This window comes from Heterodontus francisci, chromosome 7 (genome assembly GCF_036365525.1).
Source record: "Heterodontus francisci isolate sHetFra1 chromosome 7, sHetFra1.hap1, whole genome shotgun sequence".
Lineage (NCBI taxonomy): Eukaryota > Metazoa > Chordata > Chondrichthyes > Heterodontiformes > Heterodontidae > Heterodontus > Heterodontus francisci.
The window spans coordinates 50,353,005-50,380,207 of record NC_090377.1 but is presented as its reverse complement, the minus strand read 5'-3'; the positions used below and the strand labels follow the sequence as shown (position 1 = coordinate 50,380,207).

Below are 27,203 nucleotides of genomic sequence, written 5' to 3'. Positions count from 1 at the left end.
TGGCTGCCACATTTGCTTGCATAACCAGTATCTGCTCTTCAAAAGATAACTGGCTATGAAGTTTTTTGGGTTGCCTTGAAGCTACGAAAAGCGCTAAATAAACATGTTCTTTTTATCGGTCCAAGCAGTGGCCTCTGCTGGATATCAAATAAGGACAGCATCAGGCTCAGTTTAATGTCCTCCACGAATAATTCGTTTTTAATTCATCATCAGGGGACACACAACTTGAGCGAAGAACAAAAATATAATGTACAGCTGTGAAACTGCACCCCAGCATGCAAGTCAATCTTTTTACATCCTGCTAAAAACAGAATGTTCCTTTTGTCCCTAATCACCATCTCATACTTCCCAACCAATTATCAATCCAGGTCACAATATTACCTACATTCCTCCTTCAACCAATACAAAAAAGATCATTCAACAACTTTTAATGGGACACAGTTGCTGCAGAATAGCTGAATGTTTTACTAGACAGTCATTGCATTGAAAAATCATGTTAAGATATCATAAAAATGCAAAACGTTTATCTCAAGTTGTGGATTGGCTGTTGTAGGAATCAACCATACATTCTTGTCCAATTTCCTGGTACAGCACAAGTTGTCAGCCTGTTCCCAAATTCATCATTTAGATGAAGTTATTATTTATAAGTCTGAAAAATCAAATAGGAGAAAACGTGAAACCATATTAAAGAACATTACCAGCTTCGAGACTCCTAACCTGCTTAGACTGTTTGCAAATCCCTCCACAGTCTTGCTCCTCCATACCTCTGTAATCTCCTCCACTCGTGCAACCCTCCAATTCTAGCCTCTTAAGCACCACTGATCATAACCATTCCACCACTGGTCACCAGCTGCCAAAGCTCTAAGCCCTGGAATTCCCTCCCTAAACATCTCTGCCTCATTACCTATCTTTCCTTCTTTAAGTTGCTGCTACATCTTTGACCAAGCTTTCGATCATCTGCCCCAATATCTAGTAATGTGACTTGGTGTCATATTTTTGTTTGATACTCCTGTGAAGTGTTTTGGGACATTTTACTACATTAAAGACACCATATAAATACCAGTTACTGCTGCTATTGTTAGATGATTAGCTTGGGTGTGGCTTTGCATTGTTCTTTGGTGCTCACTGGCATGAAATGTGGTTACATTTCAATATTAGCAGATGGGCAACCACCCAGTGGAAAGGCACAGTGGTGAGTCTACTCACCTGAGGTGTTCTTGTTTAAATTTGATTTAGACAACTTCACATCTGAATTACATCTTTTATCCTCTCCCCACCCCACCCTCCTCTTCATCACCAGGTTAAAAAAAAAAGTATAAGGACGTCCACATTTTTTTTGGTCCATAATTAATCAGAAAAACAGAAAGGTCAGTCGCAAACCAATGAAAGAAAAATCTAAATGCCATTTTCTAGTTTGACAGCACTTTTTCTATTTCTGCTGATGCTGTGAAACAATCTGCTATATTTTTACTTCCCTCATTATGTAACAAGGATGGGATTAAAGGATTTACGAAATGAAGTGAACATGGAAAAGGATTAATACTACATATTTCTTTTGGGCCTCCTGATCTCGAGAGACAATGGATACGCGCCTGGAGGTGGTCAGTGGTTTGTGAAGCAGCGCCTGGAGTGGCTATAAAGGCCAATTCTGGAGTGACAGGCTCTTCCACAGGTGCTGCAGAGAAATTTGTTTGTTGGGGCTGTTGCACAGTTGGCTCTCCCCTTGCGCCTCTGTCTTTTTTCCTGCCAACTACTAAGTCTCTTCGACTCGCCACAATTTAGCCCTGTCTTTATGGCTGCCCGCCAGCTCTGGCTTTACTACATATACTGACTACACAAAGGTATTTTGGAGATAAAAATACATGATTCCACAGATTCAGTTTTAGCTTCACAATTATTTAAGTTATAAATATATAACCAACAGTTAATTTATATTATATTTCTGCTACTCTTTTAGATTTGTAGTTCATGTGACAGCAAATGGGAACAGCAAACAATTACCAATAGGACTTCAAAAGACCATGAATTTAAACACACAGTTGCATAAAGTAGATCACTCCTCTAAACCAAAGAGCCAACAGTTTATGAAAAACAGTGTTTTATAGATTGTGTTTGTAGTGACCAGTCTGTATAATCTTACTTTAAAAAAAAATTCCACTAAAGTTTTATCACCACTGTGCACAAAAAAATTTGTTTTAATAGTCAATCATTAGTATTGTACCATAAACATTTTCAGCTGCTACAATAGAGTCATTGAGCCATTATGGCACAGAAGGAGGCAATTCAGCCCAGTAAGTCCATGTCAGCTCTCTACAGCTATCCAGGCAATCCTGTTCCTCCGCTCCGCAGAGCACTTGGAAAACAATGACAGGATCGGACAAAGTCAACATGGATTTACGAAAGGGAAATCATGCTTGACAAATCTAGGGTCTAGTGAGGAGAAACTGTATGAAATCAGTACTAGTAGGGAAGTGGTGGTGGGAAATTGATGGGATGGAAGGCCAATATATCCCCAGGGCCTGATAATCTACAGCCCAGAGTGCTCAAGCAAATGGCCCTAGAAATAGTTGATGTATTACTGGTCATTTGTCAAAATGCTATAGACTCTGGAACAGCTCCAATGGATTGGAGGGTAGCTAATGTAACCCCACTATTTAAAAAAGAAAGTAGAGAAAAAACAGGGAATTATAGACTGGTTAGCCTGACATGAGTAGTGGGGAAAATGCTAGAGTCTATTATAAAAGATGTAATTGCAGAGCACTTGGAAAACGATGACAGGATCGGACAAAGTCAACATGGATTTACGAAAGGGAAGTCATGCTTGACAAATCTACAGGAATTTTTTGAGGATGTAACTAGAAGAATAGATAAGGGAGAACCAGTGGATGTGGTGTATTTGGACTTTCAGAAGGCTTTCGATAAGGTCCCACATAAGAGATTAGCATGCAAAATTAAAGCACATGGGATTGGGGGTAAGGTACTGATTGACAAGGATAGAGAACTGGTTGGCAGACAGGAAACAGAGTAGGAATAAACGGGTCTTTTTCCGAGTGGCAGGCATGACTAGTGGGGTACAGCAGGGATCAGTGAAAGGACCCCAGCTATTCACAATATATACTGATATAGATGAGGGAATTAAATGTAATATATCCAAGTTTGCAGATGACACAAAGCTGGATGGGAGTGTGAGCTGTGAGGAGGATGCAGAGAAGCTCAGTGTGTTTTGGACAGGTTAAGTGACTGGGCAAATACATGGCAGATGCAGGATAATGTGGATAAATGTGAGGTTTTCCACTTTGGTGGCAAAAACAGAGGCAGATTATCTGAATGGCGATAGATTAGGAAAGGGGGGAGGTGCAGCGAGACCTGGGTGTCCTTGTGCACCAGTCGCTGAAAGTAAGCATGCAGGTGCAGCAGGTAGTTAAGAAGGCAAATGGTATGCTGGCCTTCATAGGGAGGATTCGAGTACAGGAGCAAGGATGTCTTGCTGCAATTATACAAGGCCTTGGTGAGACCACATCTGGAGTATTGTGCACAGTTTTGGTCTCCTTATCGGAGGAAGGATGTTCTCCTTATCGGAGGAAGGATGTTCTTGCCATGGAGGGAGTGCAGTGAAGGTTCACCAGACTGATTCCTGAAATGGCAGGACTGACCTATGAAGAGAGATTGGGTCAATTAAGCTCGATTCGCTAGAGTTTAAAAGAATGAGAGGGGACCTCATAGAGACCAACAAAATTCTAACAGGACTGACAGACTAGATGCAGGAAGGATGTTCCCGATGGCGGGGGAGTCTAGGACCAGGGGTCACAGTCTAAGGATAATGGGTAAGCCATTTAGGACTAAGATGAGGAGAGATTTCTTCACCCAGAGAGTGGTGAACCTGTGGAATTTTCTACCACAGAAAGCAGTTGAAGCCAAATCATTAAATATATTCAAGGAAGAGTTAGATACAGTTCGAGCTAATGGGATCAAGGGATATGGGGAGAAAGTGGGAACAGATGACTGAGTTTGGATGATCAGCCATGATCGTATTGAATGGCAAAGCAGGCTTGAAGGGCCGAATGGCCTACTCCTGCTCCTATTTTTCTGTGTTTCTATTCCCATTGCACTGCAAGTTAATTTCCCTCAAGTGCCCATCCAGTTTTCTTTTCAAATCATTCATCGTCTCATTACCACTCACAACGTAAAAAAGTTCTTCCTGTCATCCTCCCTGCATCACTTATCCAAAATCTTAAATCTGTGTCCCCTAGTTCTTGTACCATCAGCTAATGGAAATAGCTTTTCTTGGTCTGCCTTCTCTAAACCTGTCATAATCTTGTACACCTCTATTAAATCTCCCCTCAATCACCTTTGCTCCAAGGAGAAAATCCCAGCTTCTCCAACCTAACCTTGTAGCTAAAATCCCTCATCTCTGGAACCATTCTGATAAGTCTCCTCTGCACCATCTCAAGTACCTTCACGTCCTTCTTAAAGTGTGGTGACCAAAACTGGACGCAATACTTCAGTTGTGGCCGAACCAGAGCTTTATAAAGGTTCAGCATAACTTCCTTCCTTTTATGCTCAATGCCTCTATTTATGAAGCTCAAGATCCCATATGCATTGCTATCTACTCTCTCAATCTGTCCTGCCATCTTCAAAGAACAATGCACATGGATCCCCAGGTCCCTCTGTCCCTACATACTCTTTAGAACTGTGCCATTAAGTCTGCATTGCCTCTGCCAAAATGCATCACCTCACATTTCTCTATTAAATTCTTTCTGCCACTTGTCTGTCCATTCTGCTAGCCTATTGATGTCCTGTTGCAGTTGATTGGTGGTATCCTCACTGTTTGCCATACCTTCAAGTTTGGTATCAACAAATTTTGAAATTTTACTCTGCATTCCATGTCAATTACATATATCAAAAAAGCAGTGGTCCTGGCACTGAGCCTTAGGGAACACCACTGTCTACCATCTTCCAGTCTGAAAAACAACCATTTACCATGACTTGCTATTTTTTGTCCTTATGTCAATATTTTTATCCAAGCTGACACTGATCCTCCTATTCCATGAGCCTCATTTTGCTAATCAGCCTTTTATGTGGTACTTTGCCAAACGCTTTTTTAAAATCGACAACATGCACTGCATTCCCTTCATCAACCTTCTCTGTTACTTCACCAAAAAATTCAATTAGATTAGTCAAACACAATCTGCCTTTTACAAATCCATGCTGGTTCTCCTTAATTAACCTCAAACCTCTTCATATGCCTGTTGATTTTTCCATTATTGTTTCTAAAATCTTACTCACCATTGGTAGTAAACTGGCCTGTAGTTGCTAGGACTGTTCTTACACCCTGTCTTGAACAAGGGGGTCACATTTGCCACACTCCAATCCTCTGGCACCTCTCCCATATGCAGGGAAGATTGGGAGATTATGGCAAACCCTTCTGCTATCTCCACTCCCACTTCCTTTAGCAATCCGGGATGCAAGCAGTATGGACCAGGCGACATCCATTCTAAGCACAGCCAGCCTTTCCAGTACACTGCATCAATTTTCAGCCCATCTACCATCTCTGCTTTTACTGATGTTTGGTTAGCATCCTCTTCTTATTCTTGACTATTCCAATGCACTCCTGGCAGGTCTCCCACATTCTACTCTCCGTAAACTTGAGGTGATCCAAACCTCTGCTGCCTGTGTCGTAACTCACACCAAGCCCCGTTCCCCGATCACCCTTGTGCTTGTTGACCTACATTGGCACCCGGTCAAGCAACATCTTAATTTTAAAATTATCACCCTTGCTTTGAAATCCCTTTGTGGCCTCGCCCCTCTCTATCTCTAATCTCCTCCAGCCCCACAACCCTCCAAGATATCTGCACTCTTCTAATTCTGGCCTCTTGTGCATCCCTGATTTTAAATTGCTTGCGCCCCTTCAGTTGCCTAGGCCCCAAGCTCTGTAATATCCTCCCTGCACTTCGCCTCACTTTCCTCCTTTAAGACACTCCTTAAAACCTACCTCTTTGACCAAGTTTTTGGTCAGCTGACCTAATATCCCCTTTTACAGACATACGAACATACGAATTTGGAGCAGAAGTAGGCCATTCGGCTCCTCGAGCCTGCTCCGCCATTCAATAAAATCATAGCTGATCTGTTTGTTTCTCGAATTCCACATTCCCATCTTCCCCCGATAACCTTTGATTCCCTTGCCTAACAAGAATCTATCTACCTCTGCCCCAGTCAGTTGTAAAAAGTTGAGGTCCCAGCACAGACCCCTGCGGCACTCCACTGGTCACATCCTGCCAATCAGAAAAGGACCCATTTATGCATACTCTCGGTTTTCTGCCAGCCAGCCAATCTTCTTTCCATGCTAATATGGTACCCGCTACACCATTAACTCCTACTTTGTGCAATAACCTTTTATGTGACACCTTGTCAAATGCCTTCTGGAAATCCAAGTACACAATGTCAACGGGCTCCCCTATATCCAGAGCGCATTTTATTCTTTCAAAAAACAAATTGGTCAAACATGATTTCCCTTTCACAAAACCATGCTGACTTTTCCCAAATATCTTGATTTTTTTCTAAGTGCTCAGCTATAGCCTCCTTATTGATCGATTCCAACACCTTCCCCACGACAGACGTCAAGCCTATAGTTACCTGTTTTCTGTCTCCCCCCAACTTCTTGAATAGAGGGGCTATATTTGCTACTTTCCAGTCTGACGAAACCTTTCCAGAATCCAGCAAATTTTGAAAAATTAACCCCAACGCATTGTTACGACCAGGTGAGAAAGGGGTCTAGGGGTCCCTCTCAGCCTTCACCTGGTCTTACCATAACCAGGGTTTAATTTTTGAAACACCGTGTTTTTAGCTCCCTCTTGGTGAAACCTTGTTCACCGCTTTCCAATTATAAGGCAAAAATCAGCACAAACAGGTTTTCTTGGGTTTCGGTTGACGCCTAAGGATACATGACCGCCCACACTAGCATGCATATGCAATACACACATGCAAATAGAGACAGAAAATAGAAGAAAAATAAAGTGGAAAAGTTTGAGGCAATATCTGAAGAGTTTTTGTTACGGTTCTTTGAGCTTACTGTAGACTCCTTGACTGTAGGTAGATCTTGCTTTTCGTTGGGGCCCTGTATTCTTCTTAAACCTTGGTCGCTGTAGAAGACTTTTCTCTCTTGGGGTTCATGTGTCTTCAGTGGATTCAGAGGCTTGTGAGAAAGAGAATAGGAGCAGACAGGAGAGATCTTCTCAGTCCAGGAGCAAACAGTCTTTCTCAGTTCAAATTCTCTGTGGCTAGTTCAAAAAAAAACTGGAACAGCCAGGTAGTCATGTGACCAGCTGGGCCAACCAAACCTGGCCCCTGTGGATTGCATCACCCCAGCAGGTTCTGGAATGCACTTCCTCACTGTCCGTTGATCAAGAATCCATTGTGGGCTGAATGTGTCAGGGAATGGTCCTTGGTTTACACAAGCACCGTCTGTTAGCATGCTAATGTTTTTTTTCCAAACATGGCTGATCTATTCAACAAGTCATTTCCACGCTCCAGCAACAGTTTAAAATCAATGTTCATATGACAAAACCAATGTGCCTCCTTCTTGGCAGGTGGGGGCCTGCATGACAGCGTCTACTATCTCAGTGTGGCTCGGTGTCATACTTTGTTTAATAATGCTCCTGTAAAGCGCCCTGGATGTTTTATTACATTAAAGGCGCAAGTTGTTGTTAGTAAACAGTAACACAAAGTACTCATTAAACCTTGCCCTGTACCTTTAAGCATATATCACCCTCTTTGTTCCCAAAAGGACCCACCCAAAATAGTATATAGTAACAGAATAAATAAAATTTTGACACCTGAACAAACCTAGAATTCAGAAGGTTGATAGGGAGACACACCCCTTGATTTAGATAATCAGATTTCAGATAATAACATATTAAATTTAAAGAGGCATTGGGACATTTTACCAAGTTAACAGCACCATACAAATGAACATTGTTGTTATTGTTATCCAACATGGCCTCATAATTTAATTCTTTAGCCCTGGTATCATGCCAGTTGCAACCCATCCAAATCATTAACATATTGGTGAAATGCTGAGGCCCCAGTACAAATCGCTGAGGAACACCACCTTTCATATCATGCCAATCAAAGAATGTTATGTTTTGCCCCTACACTAGTCTCCTACCTCCCAACCAATAACCAACCGTAAGGTTAGTCTCAATTTTGTGCACTTTCCATTTTGCTAATAACCTTGTAAGAATCCTTATCAAATGCCTTCTATCCACATAGACAACATCCACTGACAATCCCCTATCCACCATGCCAGTGACCTCCTCAAAAGATTCAGCTAGATTAGTCAGGCATGATCCCCACCCTTCGTAAATACATGTTAACTCTCTCAGATCAGCTGACATTCTATGACTTGTCCAAGAGTTCAGCCACACTGTCTCTGATAATAAACTGACAGCATGTAGTTATTTGCTTTCTCCCTCCCTCCTTAAATAATGGTGTGGCATTTGCAATTTTCTCATCCATCCAATTGCAGGCATTCCTGGATTCCTGTGGTTCTAGACTGACTCTGTATTACAGACTGATAGTCTGTAATAAGGCCCGTTCAAAGTGGAATGAAGCCATCAGTGTCATCACAAAATGGCTTATCAGGGATGGGCAAATGTTCTTGGTGGGCTTCCTTCTACATAGAGAAAGTAGGTTCACATTTCCACTATAAAACAGGAAAGCATTTCTTCATGATTTTTTGTGACTTTTATTCATCAGTGTGAGGCTTGTTAGCGCTGAGAATGAACGTTACCCATTTTAAGCCACTCTGTCACAATTTAAGCACTTACAGTCAGGTTAGCAGAGTTAGAGATGCAGAATAAAGCTTCCTCTTTGCCCGCTAAAGTATCCAATGCACATTTTTATAAATACATCCTGTACCATCTACAGTAACATTCCTTTGCTTCTCATACCACTAACATGGTTTAGTTACCTAGATCAGAGATCTCCAACTTTTTGGAACCTGAAGACAGATACTTGTATCAAGACCAGTCAGAAGTCCACACGATTGTTCAGAAATGCCAGCCTCAATATATGGAAACTTCAAATGCTCCCACACACAAAAATTTAGACCTTAGATTAAAAAAGCAAGACTGGTCATTCACAAAAAAGTACCAATCACATACAATATCAAAAATAAAACATTTAAAATGCATCATCATATACACACACAGCTAGACTGCCCAACACAAAAAAAGTCCCACCGTACACAAAAATACGAAATAAACAAAACAACTCATTCACAAAAAATTCAAAGCTTCCCACAGCCCTCATTTACCACCAATCCCCCTGACCCCACAAATCCTTTTCTTCTCCTGAAGCTTAAAAACTGCTTTAATGTATTGCAACTGAGCCAACTTTCTGCATTTCGCATTACTGAACTTGGTATAATTGGACTAGGATTTCTGCTTAGAATTCTGCTTTGGACCATTGGTGTGCTGAATGAAACCCTCAAATGGAGGTCTGATACTTTGCCACAGGGGCATGAAAAGGAACATAAAAGGAAACTGTGAGCAAGTAAGTCCAGTAGGATCATGTGCATCTCTAGCAGCCATCTCATAATATTTGCAAGTACGTTACTTGCCTGTCCTCTCAATTAGCAGACTTGGAGCAAGAGAAAATATTTTATATAAAATCAATTTTCAAGTTGTGCAGCTGGACAAGATGATTTTAAAAATTGGCTCCACAAATTTTAAGTCCAAGAATTGCCAATAGCTGCTACATTAAGTTGTGCCGCTTTTTGTTTTAAAGATGAAGCAGGGAAGCCAACAGTTCAGGGAATGTTATGTATGTTACTGGTCCGTAAACAATACCAGTGAAAGCTACTTCAGCAACTGTTCTTCTTAAAGTCAGATATAAATCAAGGTTACTTTTCTTCTAAAGTCTTAAGAATTCCAAGCAATTACTAATCTTGTTAATTTTTGATAAGGCTTTTCAAGATGCACTTGCACAATTGTCAGCCAGCAATTAGTCACAATTGAAACTTACCCAAGAACAAATAATTAAAGAACTAGGCATAATGTTGGGAAAAAAACCTAGGGCAGGAAAGCTATCATTAATGATTTAAAACAAAAGCTTACATCTATATACATCTTTTGTGTAGAAAACTGAACTTCTCAAGGTACTTCACAGAAGCAAAAGGAATAACAGATGCCAAAGAAGAGACTGAGAAGGCTGACCAAAAACTTGGTCAACAGTTGGGTTTTAAGCCAGGATCTTAGAGAAAAAAGGGAAAGTGGAAAGGTTTAGGGAGGAAATTCCAAATCAATGGGTTCTAGGCAGCTAAAAGCACAGCCACCAATGGTAGGCTGAAGGAAGGGGAAAGGTCAGTCTTAAAGGACTGGAGTGTTTGAGGGTGGGGAGTTGTGGATTTGAGGAGGTTAGAGGTCATGTTTTTACAAATGGGTCTCTGGGATGCAATATAGGTCACCAAGGAGAGAAGTGGTGGGCACCAATGCTCCCTCTAAGGTGCTCAGCCACGCAGCAACCCAGAGGTTTCAACGCAGGCCAAACGCAAGTCGGCCCCTTTAATTTACCACGTGTACGCAACCATGCAAAGAAATTTGAACGAATAGGCCGCACACAACAAAAAAAATTCACAGGTGTTGCTGGGCAAGTCGCACTTATTGCAGCATAGGATACAGGCAGTAGAGTCTTGGACAAGGCAAAATTTAAGGACGGTGGAAAATGGAAGGCCAGCAGAAGAGCAATGGAATAGCCGAATGTGGAAATGATAAAGACGCGTATGAGGATTTCAGCATCAGATTCACCAAGGTTATAAAGAAAGCAGTGGGTGGAGACAGGTGGAGATGCTACAAGAGGCAATTTTTAAAAAAAATCATTCTCAGGATCAGAGTCACTGGCATGGCAAGCATTTATTGTCCATCCCTAACTGTCCTGGAAAGGTTGTGGTGGGCCTTCTTCTGTTTGGTACAACTGAGTGGCTTGCTAAGCCATTTCAGTTGGCAAGTAAGGCTCAATGACTGGAATCACACACAGGCCAGATCAGGTATGTTAACAGGTTTCCTTCCATAAAAAGCATTAGTGAAACAGTTGGATTTTTGTGACTATCCAAGAGCTGCATGGGACCTCTACTGAACCCAGCTTTTTATTTCCAGACTTCTTGTACATTGAATTTGAACTCTAAATTATTAATCCAAACCTCTGGATTACATAGTAACGCAACCACTACATTACCTCGGAAGTGGAGGTGGGCAGTGATGGAAGGGGACATGGAGTTGCAAGCACAGCTTAGAATCAAACAATGAATCCTTGAGGGACATGAAGCAGGGGCTAGGCAGAGAAGCCATTGGCCGTGATGCTCTGGCTCAATAAGTGGAAATCAAGTGATGGCAGTTTATGGAAGGGAGGCCTTGAAGGAAGATGGGAGAATCTAGAACCAGGAAGCAGAGTTTCAAATTAAGGGATCTCCCATTTAAGACAGAGATAAGGAAGAATCTCTTCTCTCAGAGGGTCGTTTGTGTTTTGAATTCTCTTCCCCAGCGAGCAGTGGTGGCTGGGTCATTGAACACATTCAAGGTCGAGCTAGACAAAGTTTTGATTTACAAGGGAGTCAAGAGTTATGGGGAGAGGCAGGAAAGTGGAGTTAAGGCCACAATCAGATCAGCCATGATCTTACTGAATGGTAGAGCAGGCTCGAGGGGCCATATGGCCTCCTCCTGTTCCTATTTCTACTGTTCTTACGGCGTGATAAACCATCTTGAAGGCTATGAACAGGACATTTGCATGAAATACAACTCCCAATTTCACTTATAGCTCAGTTTGTTTATACATCAAATTACCAAATGATGATTTAGTCTACTTGATAAAAATATATATGCTTAACCAAAACTGATAATGGGACAGATTCTGCTGTGAAAATAGTGATGAGTGTATCAGTGCTCACCATTATTAATGCACTAATGGGACAGCAACATCTAGCAAGTGCTTGTGCGCAGCTAAACACGAAAACCTGGGAGGCACTGTCCAAAATCGTTGACCTATTTCCATCTCCACCACATACTCAGCTCATCTGCTGCTGAAAACCTCATCCATGCATTCCATGTCTTTCCTAGCCGTCCTCCAGAAAGTTGTTATCCAAACTTCTGCTGCCCGTATCCTTACTCGCACTGCCTCGTTGACTTATCACTTCTTTGCATGCCGACCTGCATCGGCTCCTGGTCCAGCAAAGTCTCAATTTTAAAATTCCCATATTTATTTTCCCCATGGCCTCGCACCTCCCCAAGCCTGTAATCTCCTCCAGCCCCACAACCACCACCCCCCCACCGCCCCCCAAGATATCTGCATTCATCTAATTCTAGCTTCTTGAGCATCCCCGATTTTAATTGCTCGACCACTGGTGGCTATGCTTCAGCTGCCTAGGCCTGAAGCTCTGGAATTCCCTCCCTAAATCTCTCTGCCACTCTTTCCTCCTTTTAGGCACTCCTTAAAATCTACCTCGGTGACCAAGCTATTGGGCATCTACCCTAATGTCACCTTACGTGGCTCCGTGTCAAATTTTGCATTATAATGATCCCGTGAAGTGCCTTGGGAGGTTTTATTTTGTGAAAAGCACTATATAAATACATGTTGTTGACATGCACTGCCCCTCCGTAAGCTGTACAGAACAGCATCTCGCTGTCTGTCCCCCATTCAAATATGTTGAAGGGCATGAAGTACCTGTACGGATATCACACACATGAACTAAACTTGCCACAAAAACAGTAGGGTTTGTCTGTTCCAATCTGGAGTCTCAATCCTTCAGCAGTTATTTACTGTGGATTTTTTTTTAAATTACATATAATGTTCAAATGTTTTCTTTCTGTCCCTTTACCTCTCTCAATCCCATTTTTACTTCCCTTTCTTTTGCTTTTTGTACCTTATTTGACATTGAAGTTACACTTCCTGGTTCAGACTGTGAACTGTTCATCAACAATTCTGCAATCTGATTGGTTAAGGAAGATATACAGTTGCTTGCCCAGTAGAGGGCACTACTCCATTTGGATGCCCTGCTGACAGTAGCTCACCATGCAATGATCAATTGAAAGTCATAGAAGGTTTACAGCACAGAAAGAGGCCACTTGGCCCATTGTGTCTGCGCCAGCTGAAAAACGTGCCACCCAGCCTAATCCCACTTTACAGCATTTGGTCCGAAACCCTGCAGGATAGGAAGCTTAAAGTGCATATCCAGACTCCTTTTAAATGAGTTCAGTGTTTCTGCGTATCCAGTGAGGACTGGAAAATGATGGTCAGACCTTCCGCTATTTCTTCTCTGGCTTCTTTTAACAGCCTGGGGTACATTTCAACCATCCCTGGTGATTTATCCACTTTCAAGGATGCTAATCCCATTAATACTTCCTTCTTCCCCACGCTTATCACATCTAATACTTCACACCCCTCTTCCATGACAATAATATCGGCTTCATCCCCTCTTTTGTGAAGACAAATGCAAAGCATTCATTAAAAACTATATCATCTTCCGCCCCTACGTATAGGTTACCTTTTTGGTCTTTTTTGGGCCCTACTCTTTCCTTAGTTATCCTCTTACTCCTAATGTACTGATAAAACATCTTTGGGTTCACCTTCATTTTGGTTCCGAAGAAGGGTCACTGACCCGAAATGTTAACTCTGCTTCTCTCTCCACAGATGCTGCCAGACCTGCTGAGTATTTCCAGCATTTCTTGTTTTTATTTCAGATTTCCAGCATCCGCAGTATTTTGCTTTTATTTTAATGGAATTAAGACGTTGTTACCAGCTTAGTAACCAGCTAATAAAAACTTCAGTCTTCGGAGCTGAATACTCGATAGCGTTTAACATAAATCACAACAGCATGGACCATTTTCCTCCAGCCAAGTACCTCTGAAGAAAGATGAAAGCTACCTCAGCATACCTGGACTAAGGAGATGAAAGAAAAAAAAGTGCTCGAGTTCCTATTCTTGATCATTATTGAGTGACCCTGATGGAAAGTGCATGTGTATCACATCAAGCAAGGGCAGCAGAGTGGCGCAGTGGTTAGCACCGCAGCCTCACAGTTCGAGGGACCCAGGTTCAATTCTGGGTACTGCCTGTGTGGAGTTTGCAAGTTCTCCCTGTGACTGCGTGGGTTTTTGCCGGGTGCTCCAGTTTCCTCCCACAGCCAAAGACTTGAAGGTTGATAGATAAATTGGCCATTGTAAATTGCCCCTAGTGTAGGTAGGTGGTAGGGAATATGGGATTAATGTAGCATTAGTATAAATGGGTGGTTCTTGGTCGGCACAGACTCGGTGGGCCGAAGGGCCTGTTTCAGTGCTGTATCTCTAAAAAATAAAAATAATCCTTTCCTGTTTCTGACTCAGCTGCTCGGCCCCCAACACTTGCTATCTAGGCTCAACATGAAGAGTAACCAGCTCAACTTAAAATCTACAGGGAAAAAAAACAAGGGAAAAAACTACCTCGTACAATGGCGAGATGTCATTAAAATTTAAGACGGTATTTTTTTATCCTGTCCATGAGGAAAATCTCTATAAAACCTACTCATGACCTCATCAATCCCAAGTTACTTGGTCTTTCTCACTGCTGGATAAAATACAGTTCATTCTCCATGTCACCTCTTTCTTTCAAGGCAATTCCCAAACTAAATCAGTACCTGTAAACTAATCTATAGATAAATAACACTCTCTTTATTAAAGACGCATATTTTTCCCAAATATTTATTGAACTTATTACATTTTGCAAGAAGCACGTAGCATCATTTAAAGCAATAAACGGTTGGAGCCTAGTGTTTTAATTATGGCCCCATTAACCATAAGGATTACCAAGAGATTTACTCTATACATTTTTAACTCACTATTTTTCTCTCTGCATTATCAGAAATGCATTATTCAAAAATATTCTAAGTAGTTCAGAATGCTGTAGTGAGTAGGATGACGTGGAGAGATTCAAAATTCTGCAGGTGGCAGGAAAGATGAGTGAAAACTAGCTGTTCCCCAGCACCAAAAACATTTAAGTTCAAAAATTAAAGGGGCTTCATGAACATGTGTATTTTTCTCTTTCTTTTTGTTGAAGCTACTCTACAACAGTCCAAAATGCAAAGTACAGCTTGCTATGGTTGAAATCACTAGCACGCACAATGCATAGTCAAAACATTTGAATGAAACACTGAATGAAAGCTAGTTTCAACTTCTACAATAACACACACAACTCATCAGTATTTCAAAATACAGGAAAGGGAAGTTCCTTTGCCAAATTTTTGAAACTTGTGATCAAAACATAGAACATAGGGAAAGAGAAGCAAGGACAGCAAGGCCTGCAAAGGGAGACAGCAAACGTTGCAAGAGCCAAAGAGAGGGGGCCAGGAGCAAGAGAAGAGTGGTGCAATTACAGAGCTAATTATTTGCCAGATCTGGATTTACCTTTTAAAATGGGATAGTAAGAGTTCCTACAATCTTGGAAAATTGAGCTGTTTGCTTTGATGTTTCATTATCTAGTTAACATGATATTAAATTTTTCCTTTTTTTTTAGCAATTTCAAAACTTGTTTTTGCAATTTGGAGGAGGGAAGTGAGGATCAAGGCAAGAAAGTTTGAATATGGGATTAGCTGAATTATATAGAGCTGAGTGGGAAGAGCCAGAATTGTCTGAGAGCAGATGCATACAGTGCCAGAGCGAACCACAGACACAAACAGAAGTGGTAGGAGAGAGGGAGAATAAGTACAGATCAGCTACTGAAATGAGACAGAGACGAGACAGAGAACCACAAACATATGTGAGGGCAGAATGTTAATTTGATCATTTACAAACATTTGTAAACAAGCTGTACACAAAAATGGTCTTACATGAGTGTAATGTACCCAAGTTTGCTGACAATACAAATCTAGATGGGAAAGTAAGTGAGAGGAGGACACAAAGGCTGCAAAGAGATACAGACAGGTTAAATGAGTGAGCAAGGTGGCAGATGGAGTATAACATGAGGAAATATGGAATTGTCTACTGCGTCGAGTAGAAAACCAGAATTTTTTTTTGAAAGGTAAGAGACTAATAAATGGTGTTCAGAGGCATTTGGGGTCCTTCTGTATGTGTCACAGAAAGTTAATATGCAGGTACAGCAAGCAATTAAGAAAGCAAATGGTATGTCAGCCTTTAAAAAAGTAAAAAAAGACTTACATTTATACAGGGCCGTTCATGACCACAGGATGTCTCAAAGCACTTTACAGCCAATGAGTGCAAGGAGTTGGAGTATAGAGCAGGGAAGTCTTGTTGTAATTATATAGGGCTTTGGCAAGACCACACCTAGAGTACTATATGCCGTTTGGTCTCCTTACATAGGAAGGACATACCTGCCTTAAAATTCTTACAGGGCCTGACAAAGTAAATGATGAGAGGTTGTTTCCACTGGCTGGAGAGTCTAGAACTAGGGGTCATACTGTCAGGATAAGGGTCAACCATTTAGGACTGAGATGAGGATACATTTCTTCACAGTTGTGAATCTTTGGAATTCCCTACCAGAGGGCTATGGATGCTCAGTTGTATATTCAAGAATGAGATCAATAAATTTTTGGATACTAAGGGAATTGAGAGATATGGGGATTGGACAGGAAAGCAGAGTCTAGACAATTAGTCACGACCTTACTGAAGTGGCCATATAGTCGTCTTCTGCTCATAATATATGAAAATAGAATAATTTTACCCAGTTTCTGGATTTGCTTCAACAATTTTAGGATTAGAAAGAAAAGGAACAGTGATAAATTGGGCACATCAGCTTCATACAGTGATAGCACACTCTGAAATGGGAGGTGAGAAAATAATCTGAATTGACACATCAGTGCAGTGGGAGTGTTGCACTGTCTGGTGCTGTCTTTCAGAAGAGACAAACTGAAGCCCCATTTGCCTGGTCAGGTGGACATAAAAGATCTCATGGTACTATGTGCAGAAGAGAAATCCCTACGTCTTGTACAACATTTACTTCAAACACCACCATCAAAACAAATTAACTGATCATTTATCTCTGTTGTCTGTGGGGCCTTGCTGTAGGCAAACTAGCTGCCACGTTTGCCATCATAACATCAGTAACTACGCTTCAAAAGTACTTCTTGGCTACAAAGCATTTAGAACATCCTGAGGACATGAAATGTGCTACATTAATACAAATTCATTCTTTCTTTCACCCTTGACACTTGCTGGAGCATTTATAGCCAAGGCTCTTGAAATCAATAGAGAGCGCTGCCTTGGACAGAAATATAAAATGGCACTGGGGTTGAATTATGAATAACTTTTAGAAGTTCATTTACTGGAAGCTCTACACCAAGCTGCCAAACATTTGCACTCAGGTTTTCTGATAAAAGAGACAATTTTGGCCGATATTCATTAAAAGGATCCCAGTGCACCGCAAGGCAACTAACAAAGGAAACGCATTTATAGCTTGAATTATACAATCAGACAATATAGAAAAATATGGTATTATCTTGACTATTTTGTGTACTTCAGCGTCAATGCTATGAAAAAATAAAATTCCCGCTACAGCAAAATGGAAACAAAATACAATATATTACACAATTGACTGTCACATCTTAATTGTAATAAGATACAAAAATGATACCAATTTTTTTATTCTAATAATTCCATTTCAAATGAATATTGCCAATTTGGTTCCATAAATTCAAACACTCCAAATTAAATAACAGCATCAAAAAAGATCAAAAGGTAGAAAAACAATAGATGCAATATTGTCACTTGTCTTGTTTGGTGGAATGGCTTCCCTACCAATTGTGATAGAACTGCATCCACCAGTGCTTCAACTGTGTATTGTAACTCAAAATGCTATCCAGTCAGCACCTTTAACTTCATGATCTTAAATAGATTCCACTATCAAAAAGTGACAGAACGATAACCAGAATAGGGTTGTTATACAGTTCAAAATAGTCTTTCCAGCCAGAACAAGTTTCTGCCCGTGACTGAAGCAAACCCAGTGATGTTCCATTCATATATACAATGGAAATTTCACATCTCCTCATTAAACCTTACTGAATTCCATCGTGATGTCGATTCTCTCGAACAGTCATAGAGTTATACAGCACAGAAACAGGCCCTTCGGCCCACCGTGTCCGCGCCAGCCATCAAGCCTATCTATTCTAATCCCATCTTCCAGCACTTGGCCTGAAGCCTTATATGCTATGGTTTTTCAAGTGCTCATTTAAATACTTCTTAAATGTTGTGAGGGTTCCTGCCTCTACCACCCCTTCAGGCAGTGTGTTCCAGATTCCAACCACCCTCTGGGTGACATTTTTTTCCCTCAAATCCCCTCTAAACCTCCTGCCCCTTACCTTAAATCTATGCCCCCTGGCTAAGGGAAAAAGTTTCTTCCTACCTACGCCCCTCATAATTGTGTGTACTTCAATCAGGTCCCCCCGCTCAGCCTTCTCTGCGCTAAGGAAAACAACCCTAGCATATCCAGTCTCTCCGCATAGCTGAAACGAACAATTCACCATTAACTCAGTAACCACAGTGAACCACCAACAGCTAACCATTAACTCAGTAACCACAGTGAACCGCAAACAACTAACCATTAACTCAGTAACCACAGTGAACCGCCAACAACTAACCATTAACTCAGTAACCACAGTGAACCGCGAACAACTAACCATTAACTCAGTAACCACAGTGAACCACCAACAGCTAACCATTAACTCAGTAACCACAGTGAACCGCCAACAGCTAACCATTAACTCAGTAACCAGAGTGAACCGCCAACAACTAACCATTAACTCAGTAACCACAGTGAACCGCGAACAACTAACCATTAACTCAGTAACCACAGTGAACTGCGAACAGCTAACCATTAGCTAACTCAGTAACCATAGTGAATTGCTAACAACAATATAGCGGCACAGTGGTTAGCACCGCAGCCTCACAACTCCAGCGACCTGGGTTCAATTCTGGGTACTGCCTGTGTGGAGTTTGCAAGTTCTCCCTGTGACTGTGGGTTTTCACCGGGTGCTCCAGTTTCCTCCCACAGGGAAAGACTTGCAGGTTAATAGGTAAATTGGCCATTATAAATTGCCCCGAGTATAGGTAGGTGGTTGGAGAATTGATGGAAGGTGGGGATGTGGTAGGAATATGGGATTAATGTAGGATTAGTATAAATGGGTGGTTGATGGTCAGCACAGACTCGGTGGGCTGAAGGGCCTGTTTCAGTGCTGTATCTCTAAAAAAAAAAAAAAGCTCCAGTCCAGGCAACATCCTGGTGAATCTCCTCTGCACCCTCTCCAGTGCAATCACATCCTTCCTGTGGTGTGGTGACCGGAACTGTACACAGTACTCCAGCTGTTGCCTAACTAGCGTTTTATACAGCTCCATCATAACCTCCCTGCTCGTATATTCTATGCCTCAGCTAATAAAGGCAAGTATCCCATATGCCTTCCTAACCACCTTATCTACCTGTGCTGCTGCCTTTGTGATCTATAGACAAGGACACCATGGTCCCTCTGACCGTCTGTACTTCCGAGGGTCCTACCATCCATTGCATATTCCCTTGCCTTGTTTGTCTTCCCAAAATGCATCATCTCATACTTGTCAGGATTAAATTCCATTTGCCACTGCTCTGCCCATCTTACCAGCCCATCTATATCGTCCTGTAATCAAAGGCTATCTTCCTCATTATTTACAACCACCACAAATTTTCATGTCATCTGCAAACTTACTGATCATACCTCCTATATTCAAGTCTAAATCATTAATGTACACTACAAACAGCAACAGATCCCTGTGGTTCACCACTGGTCACAGGGTTCCAATCGCAGAAACAACCCTCGACCATCGCCCTCTGCCTCTGCCACCAAGCCAATTTTGGATCCAATTTGCCAAATTGCCCTGGATCCCATTGGCTCTTACCTTCTTGACCAATCTCCCATGCAGCACCTTACCAAAGCCTTACTGAAGTCCATGTAGACGACATCAACTGCTTTACCCTCATCTATGCACCTAGTCACCTCCTTGAAAAATTCAATCAAATTTGTTAGACATGATTTCCCCTGACAAAGCCATGCTGACTATCCTCGATTAATCCCTGTCTCTCCAAGAGGTGATTAATCCTGTCCCTCAGAATTGTTACCAATAGTTTCCCTACCAGTGATGTTAGACTCGTTCTTTCATACTAAACCTTGTCACCAGGTTTCTTGAAGGCACCCAAGATCACGTCGTTGGCACCAGCTGGACCTCATCGTCACAAGGCGAGCCTCTTTAAACAGCGTTCAAATAACACGCAGCTTCCACAGTGCGAACTGCGACACCGACCACTCCCTGGTGTGCAAGGTTAGACTCAAACCAAAGCAGCTGCATCACTCCAAGCAGAAGGGCCGCCCGCGCATCAACACTAGCAGAATTTCTCATCCACAGCTGTTACATAAGTTTCTAAATTCACTTGAAAAAGCCCTTCAAAACACTCCTACAGGGGATGCAGAGACCAAGTGGGCCCACAGCAGAGACACCATCTATGACTCAGCAATGACCACCTATGGCAAACGTGCGAAGCGGAATGCAGACTGGTTTCAATCCCACTTTGAAGAGCTGGAACCTGTCATAGCCATTAAGCGCATTACACTGCTGAACTACAAGAAAGCTCCCAGCGAGTCAACATCTGCAGCACTTAAAGAAGCCAGAAGTGCTGCATAAAGAACAGCCAGGCGCTGCGCAAATGACTACTGGCAACACCTATGCAATCATATTCAGCTGGCCTCTTACACCGGAAACATCAGAGGAATGTATGATGGCATTAAGAAAGCTTTTGGGCCAATCATCAAGAAGATCGCCCCCCCTCAAATCTAAATCAGGGGACACAATCACTGACCAACGCAAGCAAATGGACTGCTGGGTGGAGCACTACCTAGAACTGTACTCCAGGGAAAATGTTGTCACTGAGACCGCCCTCAATGCAGCCCAGTCTCTGCCAGTCATGGATGAGCTGGACGTACAGCCAACAAAATCTGAACTCAGTGATGCCATTGATTCTCTAGCCAGCAGAAAAGCCCCTGGGAAGGACGACATTACCCCTGAAATAATCAAGAGTGCCAAGCCTGCTATACTTTCAGCACTCTATGAACTGCTTTGCCTGTGCTCGGACGAGGGAGCAGTACCACAGGACATGTGCGATGCCAATATCATCACCCTCTATAAGAACAAGGGTGACCGCGGTGACTACAACAACTACCGTGGAATCTCCCTGTTCAGCATAGTGGGGAAAGTCTTCACTCGAGTCACTTTAAACAGGCTCCAGAAGCTGGCTGAGCGTGTCTACCCTGAGGCACAGGGTGGCTTTCGAGCAGAGAGATCCACCATTGACATGCTGTTCTCCCTTCGCCAGCTACAGGAGAAATGCCGTGAACAACAGATGCCCCTCAATGTTGCTTTCATTGATCTCACCAAAGCCTTTGACCTTGTCAGCAGACGTGGTCTGTTCAGACTACTAGAAAAAAATCAGATGTCCACCAAAGCTACTAAGTATCATCACCTCATTCCATGACAATATGAAAGGCACAATTCAGCATAGTGGCACCTCATCAGACCCCTTTCATATCCTGAGTGGCACCGACACTATTTGGGATCTTCTTCTCCCTGCTGCTCTCACATGTGTTCAAGTCTTAAGAAGGAATTTTCCTCCACACAAGATCAGGTGGCAGGTTGTTCAACCTTGCCCGTCTAAGAGCGAAGACCAAAGTACGGAAAGTCCTCATCAGGGAACTCCTCTTTGCTGACGATGCTGCATTAACATCCCACACTGAAGAGTGTCTGCAGAGACTCATTGACAGGATTGCGGCTGCCTGCAATGAATTTGGCCTAACCATCAGCCTCAAGAAAACAAACATCATGGAACAGGACGTCAGAAATGCTCCATCCATCAATATCGGCGACCACGCTCTGGAAGTGGTTCAAGAGTTCACCCACCTAAGCTCAACTATCACCAGTAACCTGTCTCTCGATGCAGAAATCAACAAGCGCATGGGAAAGGCTTCCACTGCTATGTCCAGACTGGCCAAGAGAGTGTGGGAAAATGGCGCACTGACACGAAACACAAAAGTCCGAGTATATCAAGCCTGTGTCCTCAGTACCTTGCTCTACGGCAGCGAGGCCTGGACAACGTATGTCAGCCAAGAGCGAGGTCTCAATTCATTCCATCTTCGCCGCCTCCGGAGAATCCTTGGCATCAGGTGGCAGGACCGTATCTCCAACACAGAAGTCCTCGAGGCGGCCAACATCCCCAGCATATACACCCTACTGAGCCAGCGGCGCTTGAGATGGCTTGGGAATGTGAGCCGCATGGAAGATGGCAGGATCCCCAAGGACACATTGTACAGCAAGCTCGTCACTGGTATCAGACCCACTGGCCGTCCATGTCTCCGCTTTAAAGACATCTGCAAACACGACATGAAGTCCTGTGACATTGATCACAAGTCGTGGGAGTCAGTTGCCAATGATCGCCAGAGCTGGCGGGCAGCCATAAAGGTGGGGCTAAAGTGTGGCGAGTCGAAGAAACTTAGCAGTTGGCAGGAAAAAAGACAGAAGTGTTCAGGGACAGCCAACTGTGTAACAGCCCCGACAACCAATTTTATCTGCCACTCTAGAATTGGCCTTTATAGCCACTCCAGGCGCTGCTTCACAAACCACTTACCACCTCCAGGTGCTTACCCATTGTCTCTCGAGACAAGGAGGCCAAATAAGAAGATGATGATGTTCAACTCACTGGCCTGTAATTACCTGGTTTATTCCTACTACCCTTCTTGAATAATGGTATCACATTCACTGTCCTCCAGTTCTCTGGCACTTCTCCTGTGGCCAGAGAGGATTTGAAAATGTGTGTCATCCACCCTGTGCTTTGATGGGTTCCTTTTTTCCCAATAATAGAACGTACCTGTACTGCCAGCCTTTTCCTCTTCCCACCAGCTTGTGGACAGGCGCTTCTGCTTTCACGTCAGGTTCAGGCACTTTCATGGAGGCTGAAGCTGCAACTGTCACGTCCCCTCCTTGCATCGTCGAGCGCCTGAAACTCCAAAGCAGCGGCGGCAGCTCCAGACCGGGGACTCCGGGTTTACAGAACGAACAGCGGCTGAAAGTCGGGGCGAAGGGGGGGGGGGGGCGGGAAAGGGGTGCGGGCCAGTGTTGGGAAGGAGGTATGATGGGGGTGCTGTCTTACAGGCCGCGGAATGCCCAGCCGATGCCTGCAACTGCTTCTCCGGTGCGAATAACAATTAACACAGACCCCCTCCCCACATTGTGGCCCGCCAGGCTGACCCGGAAGCTGTCAGAAACACACAAAGCCCAGAACCGCTAACGATCAGACCCGCCGAAAACATCACAATAGTTCGCCGGGGTCACGTGCAGTGACATCAACCTAAAGGCATTTCTTCCGGGTCGACGACGGAGGCGTGGGGAAGCGGAGGAAATGACCGCACACATCGTCTTGTTGTTGGTGTCAGATCGCCATACTTGTGCTGATATCCAGCCCTGGGTAGGCCAAGGCAGATCCACCTGCCATTGAGATGCCGATCAACGTTGACTCCTTTGGCGTCCTGGCTCCTTGCACGCAAGAAAGAAAGAAGTTGCGCCATTGCTCTTCGCAATTGCATCGCTCCATCTGCTTAATCGCATAAGAACAACATACGGAGCAGCAGTAGGCCATTCGGCCCCTCGAGCCTGCTTTATCATTCAATAAGATCATGGCTGATCTGATTGTCGCCTTAACTCCATTTTTCTGACTGCCCTTCTCCACATAACCCTTGACTCCTTTGTTCATCAAAAATCTGTCTGACTCAGCCTTGAATATATTAAGCAGTCTCCACTGCTCTCTGGGGAGAATTCCAAACACTAATGACCCTCGGAAAAAATAAATTCTTCCCCATCTCTGTTTTAAATGGGAGACCTTTTTTCCAAAAATATACTTTATTCATAAAAATCTGTTAAAAAAAATTACAAAACAGTTCCAAGTTGACATTCCAGAAAGTGCAAAAGAAATCAGTTTTCTTCAATACAGAATGTGAGTTGCCTCACAATCCTTCCATTCAATTTAACATGCAATATATATTTGCATTACACAGCAAAACCATATTTTGGTGCATACAGCCTGAGGGGTTTGACACAGGTTCCAGCCCCTTGGTTCACTATGGCGGGAGGACCTTAGACAGTGGCCTTTCCCCATTGAGCCTTTGCAGCAGCTGCCTCAAGCTTTAGTGCGTCCCTCAGCACGTAGTCCTGAACCTTGGAATGTGCCAGTAAGCAACACCCGGTCATGGATAACTCTTTGCTCTAGAACACCAGCACGTTTCGGGCAGACCAAAGAATGTCTTTCACCAAGTTGATGGTCCTCCAGCAGCAGTTGATAGTTATCTCGGTATACGTCCCTGGGAACAGACTGTAGAACACAGGCTTCTGTGTTACGGAGCTGTTCGGAATGAACATAGACAAAAAACACTGCATCTCTTTCCATACCTGCTTTGCAAAAGCACATTCCAGAAGGAGGTGGGCAACAGTCTCTTCCCCACCACAGCCACCCTGAGGGCAGCGTGCGGAGGGGATGAGATTCCGGGCATGCAGAAAAGATCTGACGGGGAGGGCCCTTCTCACCACCAGCTAAGCTAAGTCTTGGTGCTTGTTTGAAAGTTCTGGTGGTGTGGCCATCTGCTCGGGGAACCATCCGACAGGATCCACCAACTCCTTTTCCCGTAGGACCTTGAGGACATTCCGTGCAGACCACTGCCTGATGGATTAGTGGTCAAAGGTGCTTTTCTGCACCAACTTTTCCACGAAGGATAGTGGTACGGCACAGTCCAACTGGATGGAGTGTTCCGTGACAATGTGGCCAGACTCATCCTTCGCAACACATGGGACAGATATAACATCAGCATGTAGTGACACTTGGTGTTTGCATACTGGGGTTCTATGCACAGCTTGATGCAGCCGCACACAAAGGTGGCCATCAGGATGAGGGGGATATTGGGTACTTTTATCCCCCCTTTATCCAGAGTTTGAACATCGTGTCCCTCCGGACACAGTCCATTTTGGATCTCCAGATGAAGCGGAAAATGGCTCAGGTCACCACCACGGCACAGGAGTGGGAAATGGGCCAGACCTGCACCACGTACAGCAACAACATGAGCACTTCGCACCTGTTGTCCAAGTTCTTACCTGCAATGGAGAGAGAACACTGCTCCCACATGCTCAGCTTATAGTGTACCATGGCTACTCGCACCTTCCAAGTTTTGGTGCACACCCCGGCCCCTCCGAACCATATCCCCAGCACCTTCAGGTAGTCTGACCTGACAGTGAAGGGGACAAAGGATCAGTCAGTCCAGTTCCCAAAGTCCATGGCCTTGTTCTTGCCGCGATTTACTTTGACTCCCGAGGCCAGTTCGAACTGGTCGCAGATGCTCATCAGCCTGCGAGCAGACGGCGGATCCAAGCAGAAGACAGCAACATCATCCATATACAGGGAGGCTTTAACCTGAGTGCCTCCACTGCCTGGGATTGTCACCCCTCTTATGCCCGCATCCTTCCTAATGGACTCAGCAAAAGGTTTGATACACCAAACAAACAAGACAGGGGGGAGAGGACAGGCCGGTCTGATTCCAGATTTGATCAGGAAACTTTCTGATTCCCACCCATTGATTGAGACTGCGCTACTGATGTTTGTGTAGAGCAGTTGAATCCAATTGCAGATTCCCTCCCCAAACACCATTTTGGAGAGCATGTCCATCATTGTATGTGTGCGATATCCTGTCAAAAGCCTTCTCCTGGTCCAAGCTGATGAGGCAGGTGTCCACCTCTCTGTCCTGTACATAGGCGATCATATCCCTGAGTAGCACGAGGCTAACAGAGATCTTCCTGCCAGGTAGAGTACAGGTCTGATTGGGTCGAATCACCAATGCCAGAGCAGACTTGACCGTACTGGCGATGACTTTGGACAGAATCTTGTAATCTACATTAAGCAGTGAGATGGGCCGCCAATTTCTGATTTCCGCCCTCTCCGCCTTCGCTTGTAGATGAGGGTGATGATGCCTTTCCTCATGGATTCTGACATGCTGCCAGGAAGAAGCTTACTCTCGTATACTTCCAGCAGGTCTGGGCCGATCCAGTCCCACAGAGTCGAATACAACTCAACTGGTAAACCATCACTTCCGGGAGTTTTACTTGTCTCGAAGGACCTGACGGCCTTTGTCAGCTCATCCAGTTAGCAATTTGTCCAGACTCTCCCGCGTGCTGTCCCCTAAGACCTCCATGATAGATGACAGGAAGGACTGGGAGGCCGTGCTGTCCGTGAGTTTGACATCGTACAGCCTGGCATAAAAGGATTTACTGATCCTTAGTATGTCAGATTGCGCAGACGTTACCAAGCCAACCTCTTCCTTCAGACTGCTGATTGCAGAGTTCTCTCTGTGTACCTTTTGGAAGAAGAAATGCGAGCACATCTTATCCTGCTCAACGGAGCGGATTCTGGATCGGAAAATGATCTTGGAGGCCTCCGTGGCAAAGAGTGAGGCCTGCTGGCTCTTCACCTCTTGGAGATCCTCCTTGACCTCGACTCCCATTAACAACAGCTGGAGCAGATTCTGCATTCTTTTCTGGAGTCGGGACATTTCCCTCTGTCTCTCTCTCACCTTCTGAACACCTTTGAGGATAAAGCACCTCTTGATATTCGCCTTGATCGCTTCCCACCAGTGCACCGGAGGCTCAAAGAGGGGTTTCACTGTTCTCCAACCTTTGTAATCCCTATTGAGTTCCTCAATATTCTCTGGGATCAGCAATGTTACATTCAGCTTCCATATCCCCCTGCCAACCCGCTGGTCGTCCTGTAGGTGACAGTCGGCCAGTAGGAGGCAGTGGTCAGAGAAGAACACCGGCTTGACGTCGGTGGATCTGATCATGACTGCATGGGACAAAAACAGGCAGTCAATCCTGAAACTAGCAGACCCATCTGGTCTTGACCAGGTGTATCTACGCTGTGCTCCGTCTGCAGGGCTGCTGAGGACGTCGTGCAGGTTTACATCTTTTACTGTTTCCATTAGGAATCTGAACGTAATGTCGAGTTTGCTGTCATCACTGCTCGATCGTCCAGCTGCATCAATGATGCAGTTGAAGTCACCGCCTAGAATGACTGGCCTGGACATCACCAGCAACAGTGGCAGCTGCTGGAGGACAGTCAGCCGCTCG

General features: G+C 43.9%; 1 protein-coding gene across 3 annotated transcripts in view; it reads right to left on the bottom strand.

The window, feature by feature from the left end:
• osbpl11 (oxysterol binding protein-like 11) overlaps positions 1–23,389 on the bottom strand; it is a 121,752-nt gene extending 98,363 nt beyond the window's left edge. The window contains exons 1-2 of one of the 3 annotated variants that reach the window (XM_068035164.1): positions 22,912–22,993; positions 8,969–9,108 (exon numbers count right to left, since the gene is read on the bottom strand). Coding sequence is in view for 2 of the 3 variants with exons in the window: in XM_068035163.1 (XP_067891264.1) it covers positions 22,912–23,030 (119 nt within the window). In the remaining variant the exon portion in view is untranslated. Of the gene's footprint in view, positions 1–8,968; positions 9,109–22,911 lie in introns of all 3 variants that reach the window. The other 2 variants (XM_068035163.1, XM_068035165.1) reach the window with 2 other exon arrangements.
• Positions 23,390–27,203: the final 3,814 nt, after the last annotated feature.